The 15,655-nt window shown below is 37.0% G+C and overlaps 1 protein-coding gene across 26 annotated transcripts in view; it reads left to right on the top strand.

Annotated features, from left to right (window-relative positions):
- MBNL1 (muscleblind like splicing regulator 1) overlaps positions 1-15,655 on the top strand; it is a 222,165-nt gene that overhangs the window by 176,659 nt on the left and 29,851 nt on the right. For 21 of the 26 annotated variants that reach the window (XM_088839780.1, XM_088839691.1, XM_088839750.1 and 18 more), the window contains 3 exons: positions 4,102-4,272; positions 5,332-5,442; positions 15,180-15,383. In XM_088839780.1, coding sequence (XP_088695906.1) covers positions 4,204-4,272; positions 5,332-5,442; positions 15,180-15,383 — 384 coding nt within the window. In that variant the 5' untranslated portion in view covers positions 4,102-4,203. The remainder of the gene's footprint in view (positions 1-4,101; positions 4,273-5,331; positions 5,443-15,179; positions 15,384-15,655) is intronic. The other 5 variants (XM_055411411.2, XM_055411353.2, XM_055411456.2 and 2 more) reach the window with 1 other exon arrangement.

Below are 15,655 nucleotides of genomic sequence, written 5' to 3'. Positions count from 1 at the left end.
ATCAATATTTTATTGAACTTCCTTCATTTCCTTAAAATATACAGCATATGCATTACAAGGATATCTTTGGAATCTGTGTTGTTAACTTATAAAAAGTCTCCTTGAATGGAGTCTAAGGTATTTACAATATAAGCTGTATAGCATCAGCTGGCCAGCTCACTGAGAGTAAGATTTCAGTGCAGTCAAAAAAAGTAAACCACAGAAACATAGCGTTGTGAGAAATGTATTAGAATGGCATTTTTTCTTAGTGGATATGCCAATATAGAATGATGATTAAGGGCAAGCTTCTATTATAGTTTTGGTGATTGTCATGCACTGTCATGGAGTTTTGCTACTCGTATTATTTTTAGTACTTTTAACAGATAGGGTGCTGGATTAGGCAACTGCTTGTTATTGGGCTTCCGTTGTGACTCAGCTCGTAAAGAATTCGTCTGTACTGAGGGAGACCTGGGTTCTATTCCTGGATTGGAAAGATCCCCTGGAGAAGGGAAAGGAGACCCACTCTGATATTCTGGCCTGGAGAGTCCTATGGACAGAGGAGCCTGGAGATGTATGGTCCATACAGTTGAAAAAAATCTGATGCGACTGAAACAGCTTGGTTCCATTCTGTCTGTAGCAATCAAAACTTTACAAAAACTTATTCATGTTTTTGCAGTAATCCTGCAACCTAATTTATCGTATCTTGGAATAAAATCTCTAATGATTTAGAATCATAGCTCCTATACAGAAATTTGTGTATGTGAGCAGAAGATACTGATTGATTTTCTGTTTTTAGATGGTTTAGAATATATTCTCAGCACTGTATAGAGTTTAGGATGCCAAGTGCATCGAATCTCTACACAGATCTTCTTTTCTCCTTAGTGAAACTTGGAGCCTCCATTGCGGAGGCTACTCTGTTATTTTTTCCACAGATGTCAATGAAAAATTCACATGGCTTTGCAGAATTGTAGTTTATAGTGTTTCCTGCTATATCAGAATAACCTGGAATACTGTTAAAATGTAGATCCCTGGACCCCCAGGTCTGTTGCCACAAACTCTGTGTGAAAGAGGCTAGGTAGTCTGCATACCTTTTCCACAAAATGTCCTCAGTTGATTCTTTGGGACATAGATAGCTTTTTTAAAGCAAGGCTCCAATACACCCAAATCAAGCTGAGCATGGAAAGGGAGCCTATGTAAGAAATGTAGTAGAATGACATTTTTCCTGAGTACATGTAGTAAAGACAAAAGGAAAACCAAAGGGCCTGAGTTTTTATTAAAAGTTTTGAGATGCAGTGATACAGAATATATGGTGATTTGTACGTGGTTTCTTTCCTTTATTGTTTCCATATAGGCTGTGTTTGTAGGTTGGAGGGCCCTAGAGGTTTGTGCTCCAGGGAGGCCTTAGGATGAAGAGAGAGGAAGACCAGTGTTCATGCTCACAAGGCTGCTTTCAGCGCCCAGGGCTGTCTCTGTGTTATTTATGGAATTTGTAGAACTATAGAAAGTGATCTGAGTGAACCGACATTAACTGAATCCTCAAGAGTGGATATAACCCAGCTTATCTGCACTTAAATAAGTCCAGTCTTAGTAAGAAATATGATGTAGAGATATTAATAACCAGAATTTTTCTTCAGTTCAGTTCAGTCGCTCAGTCGTGTCCGACTCCTTGCGACCCCATGAATCACAGCACACCAGGCCTCCCTGTCCATCACCAACTCCCGGAGTTCACTCAAACTCATGTCCATCGAGTCGGTGATGCCATCCAGCCATCTCATTTTCTGTCGTCCCCGTCTCCTCCTGCCCCCAATCCCTCCCATCATCAGACTCTTTTCCAGTGAGTCAACTCGTCGCATGAAGTGGCCAAGTATTGGAGTTTCAGCTTTAGCATCAGTCCTTCCAATGAATACCCAGGATTGATCTCCTTTAGGATGGACTGGTTGGATCTCCTTGCAGTTCAAGGGACTCTCGGGAGTCTTCTCTAGCACCACAGTTCAAAAGCATCAATTCTTTGGCGATCAGCTTTCTTCACAGTCCAACTCTCACATCCATTAGAACCAAGTTATTCTTTGTACTGAAAAAGTAGATTTTCTCTGAAATACCCAAACTTGGATATTTCTGATATCAGACCACATGTCATCCGTGGTTGGCTAGCCATTCACCGTGGTTTGTCTTGTGACTTGAAGTGTTGTTTTTGTGAAGGTTGTTTTGCATCCAGATGCTTTTAAGCTAATAACATACTCATGATCTCAACAGGTATCAGGCACAATGATTTCCTATGGAATAAATCAGAGATATGTACCTGTTACTTTACTTGTGAATGTATCAATAGCTGTGATTAATGGTATAAAAGTTGCCTTCATGCCAATATTTTGTTTTTCTGTTATTGTGTATACAATTTAAAATGTGCTGGGAGTGGTGATAACAGCAGCTTTTGACCTTCCCCTTGTTCCTCGAAGAGTGCTGGACAGGGCCAAGGATGTGACATATACATTATCTTTTTTAATCTTCAAAATAAACTTATAGTGTAGTTATATAGGGTTTCCTTATATAGTGTAGGTTATATAGGGCCAATGCAGAAGACATAAGGGACATGGATTCGATCCTTGGGTAGGGAAGATTGCCTGGAGGAGGGCATGGCAACCCTCTCCAGTGTTCTTGCTTGGAGAACCCCATGGACAGAGGAGCCTGGCAGGCCACAGTCCATAGGGTCGCAGAAGTTGGACACTACTGAAGCAACTTAGCATACATGCACGTAGGTTATATAGCAATTTTGAAATGAATGAAAAGCCTGAGGCTTAAGGAAGTTAGTTTTTTATGCAGCTCATGTAGCTGATGAGTGAGAGAGCTCAGCTTCCACCCCATGTCCTGAGACCTGTAATGTCCTTGCTATTGTTCACTGCTCTCTACTGCCTTCTAACTTGAAATATTATTAGTAATGCTTTATTACATAAAGCTTGTTAACAGAGCAGGCAGTATCCTATGATATTAGCCTGTGGATAAACTTATTCCCCAAAACTTTAATCAAAATAAGCCAGAAATAGGTCATTAAAATTAGAATTTTGACATTTTCTTACAAACAAAAGTTTTCTGAGTCAGTTTACAGTACAAGGTCAAATTATGATAAACAGGTAGGTTTTTCTTAGAAAAATCAAAGAAAGCTCAAGAAAGTGGTTGATGGCATCAATTAAGTCTTTTTTTACCCTCACAAACAGTTCTAACTAAATTTACTGGTGAAAGCGATTATGAGGTAATAACTATCAATATGACTTGACAATACTGTATTGAAATAAATGGGTCTGTCCCTGACAATATTTCATAATACAGACTTATATATATTTTGATGAGATGAATCATCCCAAAAGAAACGTATATTCATATTTATTATTTTATAGTAACTTATTTTGTTTCTCCATTTTATAAGTTTTGAAGGGTAAACATCTGTTTCTGTTGTTTTATAATTCTTAGGTAATGGAGACTAGATTTATTGCTGAAAGGTTAAAGTCTGCATTTTTCACCAATATTTCATTGTACTTACGGATCTCTGTATTCAGCAGGAAATATGTAGGAATTTCCTCCCTTTCATCTATACATTTCTTAATAAATAGGCTCATAACGCTTAGTAGTAATTTTAACATCTTATGAGATATGTGTAAAGGTGTTTTACTGAAGATACAGTGTGCCTTGAGTCCTGTAAGTTCATTTCCTTACAACTCAGTACAAGTAAAAGTAGATGGTAAAACTTCATGATTCTTTTGGGTTCATTAAAATTAGCCAGGAGACATTAAGGAAGGATCTTAAAATTTTTATTTGATATTTTGTGTTAATATTACCCTAGCAGTTTGTAGATTTTTAAACTTGGATCTAGAAATATTAGTGCTAATATTTTAATACAGGAATTTCTCTAAGCTTGAAACTTTTTTGAAATGTCTTAATATCTCATTTTGATAAAACACTTGAGTGAATTCATTACTTATTCAAATGTGTTATAAAGTCATTGGATAATACATTGTATGAAAGACTCATGGTAGATTCAAGATAGGTTTGTATTATTATGATTTTTTTTTTTTAAGACTTGTGGATTTTATTTTTTTTAAGATGATGTTTTCTGCTTTCGTTACTTAGGGTCGTTGCTCCAGGGAGAACTGCAAATATCTTCATCCACCCCCACACTTAAAAACACAATTGGAGATAAATGGGCGCAATAACTTGATTCAGCAGAAGAACATGGCCATGTTGGCCCAGCAAATGCAACTAGCCAATGCCATGATGCCTGGTGCCCCATTACAACCCGTGGTAAGCATGTTCTTAGTTCTCTTACCTTAAGTTTGTCTTACTGAGTGCTCAGTTTCAGTGTTAAATTGGTGATTGCACTAGATCAAGTGAACACAGGTAACAACAATATCAGTTGCCTAGCATTTTCCAGCAAAACTATCAGTCAAACCCTGGAAACAATTTCCCTGGGAACAATTTTTACACGATGAAGTTACTCATTTTCTGGCTAAATCATGTGAAAATTGACATGATAGGATGTTTATCCCCTCAAATTCTCTTCAAATTAAATCCTGTGACTTGCAGATGTACAATGGTCTTTTAAAAAATGACCATTAAACTTATCAGTATAGTCTAGGTGCATTTTCAGGCTCTTTTTAACACTAATAGTCATTTTGAAAATTGGTGTAAATCATCTTTAATTTTGAGTAAATGTTTCCCTTCCCTCTCTCATTAAAGAGAATCTATATAGTTATCTTTCTTGAAAAGGAGCCTTCATTATTCTTTTAAACTTATTATGAATTGAAACTATTTGGTAGTTACAGATGCTAGGAAAATTCGGACAGTGGTGAATTCATATCATAGATCTGGAAGTCTTATCAGAGAACTAATCAGGAGAGGCAGAAACTCCATGGACTTTTTAGGGGAAAAAGCTAAATTTTCTAAATTCTAGGTGGTCACACAGATTTAATGTTTACTGAAGAGTGTAGGTAGATAACCTATGATTCTGAGCATATTTATTTATTTGTTTGTTTGAATTTGGGGGGAGGGTGTATGTGACATATGACTTTAATAACCTTTACTCACACTTATCCACAAAAATGTAAGCGATTAATATCATAACTAAGTTGCAAAAGATGTTTTGATATTAATTTTGATATAGTAATTTTGTATTTAAATGCATGTTGAAATTTGCAATAATTGGAATATTGCTGTCACTGACTTATATGCAATATTATAGAGTCCTAGAAACGTGAAGACCCAGGTTTTTCTGATATGGCAACTGTAGCATGTGTGCTAACTAATTTTTTTTCCTGATACATTTTAACACCTGAACTCAATGTAATTATTATTCTCTCTTAGAACTTAATGAACCAATCATTCCAAAAAAGAGGGGGGGATTGCATTTCGAGGTGGGAGGGATCTCCAAATCCAATCGGCAGTGATACCAATTATCAATACTATACAGTTGAGGTGAGAGAATGTTATAATTCTGTCTGTTTTCACTTGATATATTTTTTTCCATTATTGGGAACTCAGTTAACAATATGATATATTAAATTTGTTTTTGTGACATCTGTTAATTTCACATGTCTGTGTGGGGATAGCATGAAAATTTCCATTTGGTTTAAAAAAAAAAGTCTTCTCTTTCTCTGTAGTGTAAAATATAGGACAAGAGTTCTCTTATACTTGACTCTCACATGGTTTCAAAGATGTGATAAATCCTTGGGGTGACTGCTGCTTTAATTGATATACGATCTTTCCTTAGTGTGAGATACTTTGTTCTACTTAAACATTTAAAGCGTGCTTACTGGCAGACTCCTCCCTCTCAGTGTCCCGGAGCACCTCTGACATCAGCAAGTGTGGTTCCCAGACGACAAGGACAGGTCATGGCAGTGAGCTCCTCACTGTGAAGTATTGGTTCACCTCCTGAGGCAGTCCTTGAGTTTTACCCTCAAGGCCGTTTCAGGGTCATCATAGGCGTAATCCTGTGACAAACTCTAAACAGCAATTCCAATCATGTCTTTGAAATACTATTAACAAAATATGTGTTGTTTATGAGATCACTAAATTGCAGATTTCTGAAACCAGAAAAATTACCTCATTTTGTGGTATTTTTGTTGGAAAATTCTCTGCTTAGACAAAGCATTTATTTTTATTAGTTGTGAGCCTATTCAGATTTTATGTTAATTTCCCTTGATATGACTAGATTTGAATGTGGAATTACCCTTCTGCTAAAGGCATCCTGAGATCATAGTCTAAAATAGACTCCATTCAGAGTGACGTTTTTGTAATGAGTATAGAAGTCATTTTAATTATTCAATTTTGAAACATTTGGGCTTTTAATGACTGTAGAGAAGGCTTTACTCCAGGAAATTTGCCTTCAAAACCCCACCTGAGACTCTTTCATCGTTCTTGTAGCAAGCCCTGTTTTGATGAAGATAATGATATGGAGATTCAGAAATAAATGAGATGGTCATAACCAGCTGCTTACTGGAATTTTAGTGCTAAGCCTACAAACAGGAATTACAACAGGGCTGGAAGGTTAGGAAATATGGAAAAAGGTTGCCACTCAAAAGAAGATGGCCATTTAGATGATGGTGTACAAAGACATGATATAAACTTGGATCCAACCCACATAGTGGTGATATCAGAGGAGATAATACTGTGAGCAGGTTTGTAACCTGGGCAGTATCAGGAATATCTTAAGTAGTGGCAGGGATTTTAGTCAATTAGGTAAAGCATCTTAGTTCTCTATGGCCAACCAGTGTGACCCCAAAACCATAACTGGAGGAAACATGAAAAGAGGAGGGAGCTATGAAGGTCTAATCAAATTCATAAGCATTTAGTGTTATTCCTGAGATGTCGCAGAGATTTTTAAAAATTGCTAATAAGTGAAGAACTAATGAAGGAACGACTTTCCCAAACATGGGAAAAACAGAAATTCACAGTAGTTTACCGACCCCAGACTCCAAAGGAATTGTAACTGGGAACCAGAACACAGTCCAGTTACAGAGACTGCAGCATAGAATGGGGTAGTCAGGGACTTCATGAGAGTACTGTTGGGACCAGGAAATAGTTAGCATGCCTCCGAGTTTAGTTTCTCATTTTCTCACAAAGTTTGAGAGAACTAGGTCTATAAATTTAAGATCTCCAGGACACGACACTGGACTGATCTTGGAAATGGTGGGATTTATAGGAGAGTTTCTTGTTTTCATAGACTTGATTATGTTGTAGTGAAATGTGCCAAACCATGAATCAGAAAGAGAACATAACATTGGGGGAGGGGGGTAGTAATTACAGTACTCTGAGGACATTTAAGGCGTTCAGCACTTTATGTGTCATAAACCCTCACAACCATACTATAAAGTAGGGAATATTATCCAGCCTTAGAGATGAAGACTCAGGGGTTCCGAGTTTTACTAGTTTGCCCAAGTTACATAGCTAGTGAGTAGGAGGGCCATGATTTTCACCCAAGCTGTTCAGGTTCTGGCGTCCATGCTGTAGAAACACTAAGTGCAGACATGTCACCAACTCATTTTGGGTCTTTGGTTGATTCATTAAAAATCCCTGACCTTCTTCAACATATAGTGAAAAGTTTAATAAGACATATTACTTGCAAGATCCTCCCAACTATATAATTATTCCCATTTCATAAGATAAGGAAATAAGTATTTAAAAATAAGTAATTGAATCTGTGTGTCTACTTCCTTAAATTTATCATAGTAAATCATCAAATAATTGGTATTAATTGTATTGTCATTTCTCAGTCACTAATAAAAATGCAAATAGTTTGTTGTATGATTTTTGAAGATAAATAGAGGACCTAGAGTATTTAATTATCCAAATTAAAAAATAATAATTTTGGATTTTTTTTTTTATCTAGGTAATACTTTTAAAGTAGATTTAAAAAATGGACAGAGAAGCCTGGCAGGCTACAGTCCATAGAGTTACAAAGAGTTGGACATGACTGAGCAACTAATACACACACAGTACTTTAAAAAATACTGTTACTTTGTCGTGCAGTCTCTGATACAAGGTAATCTAACAATAAATTGCTAAATAGCCAAAAATAGATTGCACCTAGGGTTTCACAACTTGGAGGCATCTCTTATATTTCTTTGGTCCATCCCAGAAAGATGCTTTTTAGAAATTCTGTCGATTCTAGGTTCTTGGCATTGCCCTTGAAGAGGTCTGTATCAGCAGGGTTTTGAGGGGCTGTAACTGAGCTCTAGAGGCCCCCTAGCCATGCCCCCTCCCATGCCTTTACCTGTGCACCCAAACGTTGGCCTTGACTATCCATAATTTCTCATAGTAGCTGCCCTGAAGATACACACACTAGCCACTTAGAAGTGCAGAACTCATATCGAATTCCCTATGCATTTCATGAATTCAAAGTAACCTAAGTTCAGTTCAGTTCAGACTCTCAGTCATGTCCAGCTCTTTGTGACCACATGGACTGCAGCACACCAGGCCTCCCCGTCCATCACCAACTCCCAGAACTTACTCAAATTCATATCCATCGAGTCAGTGTTGCCATCCAACCATCTCATCCTCTGTTGTCCCCTTCTCCTCCTGCCTTCAATCTTTCCCAGCATCAGGGCCTTTTCCAGTGAGTCAGTTCTTTGCATCAAATGGCCAAAGTATTGGAGTTTCAACTTCAACATAAGTCCTTCTAATGAATATTCAGAACTGATTTCTTTTAGGATTGGCTGTTTGCATCTCCTTGCAGTCCAAGGGACTCTCAAGAGTCTTATCCAGCACCACAGTTCAAAAGCATCACTTCTTCGGTGCTTGGCTTTCTTTGTAGTCCAACTCTCATATCCATACATGACTATTGGAAAAACCATAGCCTTGACTAGACGGACCTTAGTTGGCAAAGTAATGTCTCTGCCTTTTAGTATGCTGTCTAGGTTGGTCATAGCTTTTCCAAGTAGCAAGCATCTTTTAATTTCATGGCTGTAGTCACCATCTGCGGTGATTTCGGAGCCCACGAAAATAAAGTCTATCACTGTCTCCATTGTTTCTCCATCTGTTTGCCATGAAGTGATGGGGCCAGATGCCACGATCTTAGTTTTCTGAATGTTGAGTTTTAAGTCAGCCTTTTCACTCTCCTCTTTCACTTTCATCAAGAGGCTTTTTAGTTCTTCTTCACTTTCTGCCATAAGGATAATATCATGTACACATCTGAGGTTATTGATATTTCACCCAGCAATCTTGTTTCCAGCTTTTGCTTCATCCAGCCTGGCATTTTGTTTGATGTACTCTGCGTATAAGTTGAATAAGCAAGGTGACAGTAGACAGCCTTGACGTATTCCTTTTCCAATTTGGAACCAGTCTGTTGTTCCGTGTCTAGTTCTAACTATTGCTTCTAAGGGACAGAGAAATTCAGAGTTACTGGATTTAGCTAAAGTCTTAGAAGCTCCTTTGCTGCTCCTGACAGCAAAACTGCCTTTGCTGTCCCTTCACGTCCAAGCATTTTTTGTCAGTTGGTTGCTGAAAGCTTTGAAGTTGTCATTTGTCACACTCAGGAACACTTGGAAATTCTTAAATAGTTTTTTAGTGCTTTACTTTCTAGATTATCCAACTAGTAGTTGAGATAAGGCTGCTTTATCCCCAGGTACTTCTGGTAAAATGTTTCCGGGTCAGTCACCCTGAGTCTTATTGCATTCAACCTGCCCGTCTTACTGCCTGATTCTGTCAAGGAGCCTCTGCTTCTTCAAGCAGCTTGAGAATGGGCCCTGAATCTTAGGCACCAGCCTGTGTTTGTTAATACCTTTCTGTGTGGATGACTAGGAGTGAGGCTGCTTTTTTAAGTATTTATTACTTCAGGAGAACTCGCTTGAAGGATAATGTGAAATTCAGAATAAAGGAAGTGGTCGTGTGATTTGCCCAGTCAGCAAGTCAGTCTAGAAGTGGAGTTTAAAACAGTATTTCTCATTTTATTCCAGTTATGTGCTACCTTCTTAGAAAAAAATACACTGTGATGTGAATTTGTTGATAATTCCCATTAACTTTTGGTTCTGTGTTTCCATGCAAAATAATTGTTTACAGAGACTGTTTATAGCTTTTGTACAGGGTTGTACCTACCCAGAAACATGGCTTTGTACACTTTGATTGTGAGCTGTTAATTTTTTTAAGAGCTTTGTTTTTCCCTGCTTAAAAATTTGATCTTCACAAACACACACATGAACACATACCCATAAAATCTTGAAAACTCTTGACTTAAAACTTGTGTTCTGTATCCCAGAACATACTGATTATGTATTATCTATTTTATATACTCCCTCCATTTTATTAAAAATAGTAAACATTGTATGCAAACACTGTTCACACAGTGTTTAAAATAAAATAAATTAGGACCCCCATGATATTTGCAAGATTACAGCTTGGTAACAATATGTTAATGAAGCTTAGTTCAGTATATAAAAAAAGTGATAATTGAAAATAAAATAAATTTTAAACAGGCATAGTAAAGAAATTAAAATGTGAGATTGGGAGAAAATAACACTAAATCTTTTTAAATTTTCAGATATGTGTACTAGAAAACATTTAATGTATTTGTTAGTTTTTGTGGCAGGGAAAAACAGCAAATCCATAAATACATTTGTTAAGCAAATATTTGTAGAGACCTGTATAGATGCCAAGTGCCAGATATATTAGTAGACAAAGCACAGTGCATGAGACTGCACTCTGAGAGCCGAAGTAGAAGAGATGGTTAAGTAAACGCACTTAGTGATCAGTACTGGATTCTAGTGATGAAGAGTTTCGTAGGAACTGAGGGCAGGAAATTCCTTTCATAGTTGGAGCTATGGATGAATCAGTTCAAACACCAGGAGAAAGAGTCCTGATTCTTGAAGGCTAATTAGTTATTAAGCATTTGGGCTTGGCAGGATCAGCCTCTGTTGTGGAGGGAAACCCATGTTCAAAAGCAGCGAGCCATAAGGAAACATGTGTTCTTAGAGACCTTATATAGAATCTGAAAACTGGACCCATTTCTGTTTTTAAATGGTAGAAGACCGCATAGTATATGGAATCGGACTTCCCCAGGAGCTTAAAAAAATACTGTTGCCTAGAAAATTCTGATGAATGGAGAGTTTATTTAACCAGGGCATTCTAGGCTTCAGGTTGTCCGGGTGATTGTTGGACAGCCAACATTGAGAACCACTGGTTTTAGAACCACACCGGTGTGCACTCATTTGTGACCACATGCACGTAGTCTCTGTGAACTCTTTTCCTTATTTGCTAAATGGAACTAATAATATCCACTTGATAAGGCTGTAAATTATTCACCCTTTCATTCAAATTCTTATTCAGTGTGTATTTTTTGAATGCCTATTGTATACCAGACATCATTTTCAGTTCTGGGGACTTAATAGTGAACTAAATGTGTCCCCCTCCTCCTTGACATAAAAGCAGTGGAGGTTTTGCTTTTGTTTGCTCCAAGGAATATATTTTCTACTATTATGAGGATTAAATATAATAACACAGGTAAAGCGCTTAGCACAATACCTGGCACACAATAAATAGAATTATTGCAGTAATCATGTTTGCACACATTTAACTAGGGTCCTAAAGTGAAATTGAATAATGTTTTCATTCATAATAAAGCCTGATTACCTTTAATGGAATCAAATGTCTCATTTAAAACAAACAAATGATTAGCCTGTAAATGCACCAGCATTAGTAAGATTGCAGTTTGTTTTTCTCTGCTGAGGGTGTTCACTGGCAAAAAAGACAATCATAAAGCAACCTTCTTTATGCCTTCTGGGAACAAAGATATCTGTAAATCATTATTACAAGGATGTAGTCAGGATCAAATGCACCAGTTACATAATTATACATTTTCCTGTGGATACTTAGGAGAAAATAGGATGCTACTTGATAATACCATTGCATTAATATCAGTCTGCGATTCTGCTGAACTCTGCAGGATGGCTTTTGTAATAGAGAACTGGCAGTGCCACAGTTCAAGCGCTTCGCTAGTCTGATTAGGGCCCTCTGATGGGGCCAGCAATGACCTGCCTCCAGCAAGGTGCTCCTTGAAAAAGAGATATAACGAATTTACAAAAGCTCTGAAGAAACGAAGGGATGTTGCGCTTTGATGGAGATGTTTTTGGGGCAACTTTTGGAATCAAATTTCAAAGTATAGAGCTATTGTTATTTATTGTCTGCCTGTTTAGCAAATAATGCTACTTATCTGGAGAGGGAGCAATTTGAGATAATGCTTGCTTCATAGTTGATGTTTTAGAATTTTGAAAGCTGCTACTGATTTTACTTGGGGACAGTGCCCTAAAGTTCTTAACATTTGCTGAATTGTCAGAAAGTCAATTCATGTGACAACCCTGTAGAGACAATCCAGTGGAAAAATCCTTGCCAGTTAGTAAGATCAGTATTTTTATCTAATGAAAGTATTCTTTTATCTGTAATATGGAACTGCTGTTTTATATGTATTGCAGATTATAAATTTGTTTTATTCAATGATATTTAACAAAGCTGAATTTTATTGGCCACTGATCTTATTTTCTTAAAATGTTTAAGAATGGTTTCTTCCCTCCAGATAAGTTTGCCAATTTGACCTCTGCTTCTAAATAATTTTAGCAGATTGTGCGAAGTGACAAATATCTCAATTACTTTCTGAAGTTTACATTTAAAATACCCTCTCTAGAAATGCATATTAATTCATGGCAAGAATTAATATTGACTGGTTTCTGTTCTCTATATTCTAAACTAGTTTTTTAGTCTACTATGCTAAATTACTTATAGTTCTTAAATATCTAAGAGAAAAATTAAAGTGCTGGTCTGCATGTGGCTGAAAATGTCACATATTGCCTTTGATAGTATGTATCACTTTCACACATTGGAGAAGGAAATGGCAACCCACTCCAGTGTTCTTGCCTGGAGAATCCTAGGGATGGGGGAGCCTGGTGGGCTTCCGTCTATGGGGTCACACAGAGTCGGACACGACTGAAGTGACTTAGCAGCAGCAGCAGCAGCAGCAACAGTGTAAGTTTAATCTGAATAATTCTGAATAGAGACCCAGGTACCACATGTATTTATTGTACAGGTAAACTGTTGTCTTACTGCTACCTTGGCAGCCAATAGTCAGTGGAGCAACATCAGATCAACTGCTATTTGAATAAGTAGCTGTTAATGGACTTGAGAGATTGCTCTGGGCTCCCATTTCTGACAGGTTATTGATTTTTAATATCTGGGACTCCCGCAGTTTTCTGTTATCGGTGGGTAGCTGCCTTAGGCAGAGATGGAACTGGGAACTAGAAGTATTACTTTAGGCTGTTTTAGCAAGAGACATCAACCTGACAGGGCAGCTAACCATGGCATTCAGACCAACACATTGGGAAGCATAATTATATTAATTTGAAAGTGTCTGTGGACTCTATGATATACTTTTTCTTCTCCTAAGTGAATCAAACGTTGTATTAACTTTCTCTATTACACGGTCGTGTGATTAAGACTGTATATGCTAGCTGCAAACATGTTGTCCTAAAACAATTTGTGACATGAAGAGAAGGCTGTCAGAGATTTTCAACCCTAGCACTATTGACATTTAGGCTGGATAAGTCTATGTTATGTGGGGCTTTTCTATGTGATGTAGGATACTTCCCACATTATTTGCCTATCCTCATTAGATGCAATAGTGCCCCCCAGCTGTGACAACCAAAAATATCCCCTGATGTTGCAAAATATTCCCTGTGAGATAGAATTACACATAATTGAGAACCACTGCCTTAAGAAAAAAGGAATACTTGAATTCTGTGTTATTCTTCTAAATACAGGATGAGTCAGAGCCAAATTAGATAAAGAGTTTATTTTTAAAGATACTTCTGAGTTATAAAAATTATTTCTGTAACATATACATCTTGATTGCATGTAAAATAAGTTTTACCTTATTCTGTAAAACTCCCTTGAGTACTAAGTAAACTCTTGGATCATCTGACTTCTTATTCCTATCAGAGGGAGGAATTATCTACATTCTCATGTCCCTTTCTTTCTAAAAAAAAACTTTCTATGATTCTGTACCTTACTGCAGGGTAAAGATAACAAACTGTTGAAAATTACCTTAAAGAATAGGATCCATTTTGTCCATTTGTTTTTGTGTTTTTGAAGCAAACATTATTATTACACATAGATTAAACATCAAGAATGAAAACTCCATTGACTTAGGAGGTTGAAAATATACCACCAGTAAGGTGGAAAATTGTGCTAGGTTATGCTTTGAAAAATGAAAAAGCACATTGTTAAAGTAAATTTCAGGTAAATTATTTAATTTTACTCAAGAACAGATATATTTCCTGACATACAGATTTTCATATCAACAAATGGAAGCCATCCTCATATATTCATGAAAGCATTTCTGGCAGAAAAATCTATCTTACAGCATTTATTCAGTGTTACTATATGTATTTCCTTGAACAATCATAATGCACTTCTTTAGGAGTATTCTTTTCAGACTTCATTTCTCCATAGTAAGCTGAATCTGCTGTAAAGTCTCTCACAAAGGAATAAGAAGCTGGTGGAACATCTATTTCCCCAGGAAGACCTACAACAAATACATATGCCAAACACTTTATCTTATGTGCTCAAAAGAAATGGTGTCATCATCACCTTTCATATATCCTGAGATTTATTCACAGTTTACATTGACTGTGAAACTCTATTATCCACTGGGAGTTCTGCTTTATTTATTCCAGATAATAAGACACTTGCAACCTGTTAACAGTTGTAAACAAATCTTTCAGGTACATCTGACATAGCAGTTACGAAATGTATTTTCTTAGACAATTATCTAGGATTAAATCAGGACAAAGGTGGAGTTTAGGTAACTACAAGAAGTTTCTGTGTTGAATGGTTGAGCTGTTTTCAGAAAGTAATTGCAAGTACTGTAGACCCCAAGCTTCAAAATCCCAGTGGAAAATTTCCTAGATAAATTAACCATTATATTTTAGAGAAACATTGATTTGATGAATGCTTATTTAAGAAACATTCTTAATCTAAATGAGAGTTAATAAATGTACAGTTAAGTGGAGATAGGGAGGGGGAGGGAGGAAGGGAGCAGAGGAAGAATGGATTATGGATGGATACACGGATGCATGCATGCATGCATGGAGGGAGGAATGATATATAATGTACGATATCGACTTTGAACCAAGACCTGCCTATTAAATTTTACCTTATATTTTATTTTTCAGCCAATGTTTTCAGTTGCACCAAGCTTAGCTACCAATGCATCAGCAGCAGCCTTTAATCCCTACCTGGGACCTGTTTCCCCAAGCCTGGTTCCAGCAGAGATCTTACCGACTGCACCAATGTTGGTTACAGGGAACCCTGGGGTCCCTGTACCTGCAGCTGCTGCAGCTGCTGCACAGAAATTAATGCGGACAGACAGACTTGAGGTAGGAGTCCTGGGTATTTTTATGTATTCCATTCTAAAATTCATAGTGTGCTCTTTGTTTTTTTATTTCTTCAATGTCTATAAAGGTTAAAAGATAATTCGGAGATTTTGGTTCAGTGCTTAGAGCATTTTGCTAGGATATAGATATGCTATATTTCATGAAAGTAACATTTATAGAAGCCAAAATATCTATATGTAGAAAAGTAGATAAGAACTTAGACTCTGGGATCAGACTGCTTTTTACTTGATTGTGCCTCAGTTTTCTTTTTTCAA

The sequence above is a fragment of the Moschus berezovskii genome, chromosome 1 (genome assembly GCF_049115385.1).
Source record: "Moschus berezovskii isolate FMDL1 chromosome 1, NW_MosBer_1.0, whole genome shotgun sequence".
Classification (NCBI taxonomy): Eukaryota; Metazoa; Chordata; class Mammalia; order Artiodactyla; family Moschidae; genus Moschus; species Moschus berezovskii.
This window is presented reverse-complemented; position numbering and strand designations above follow the sequence as displayed.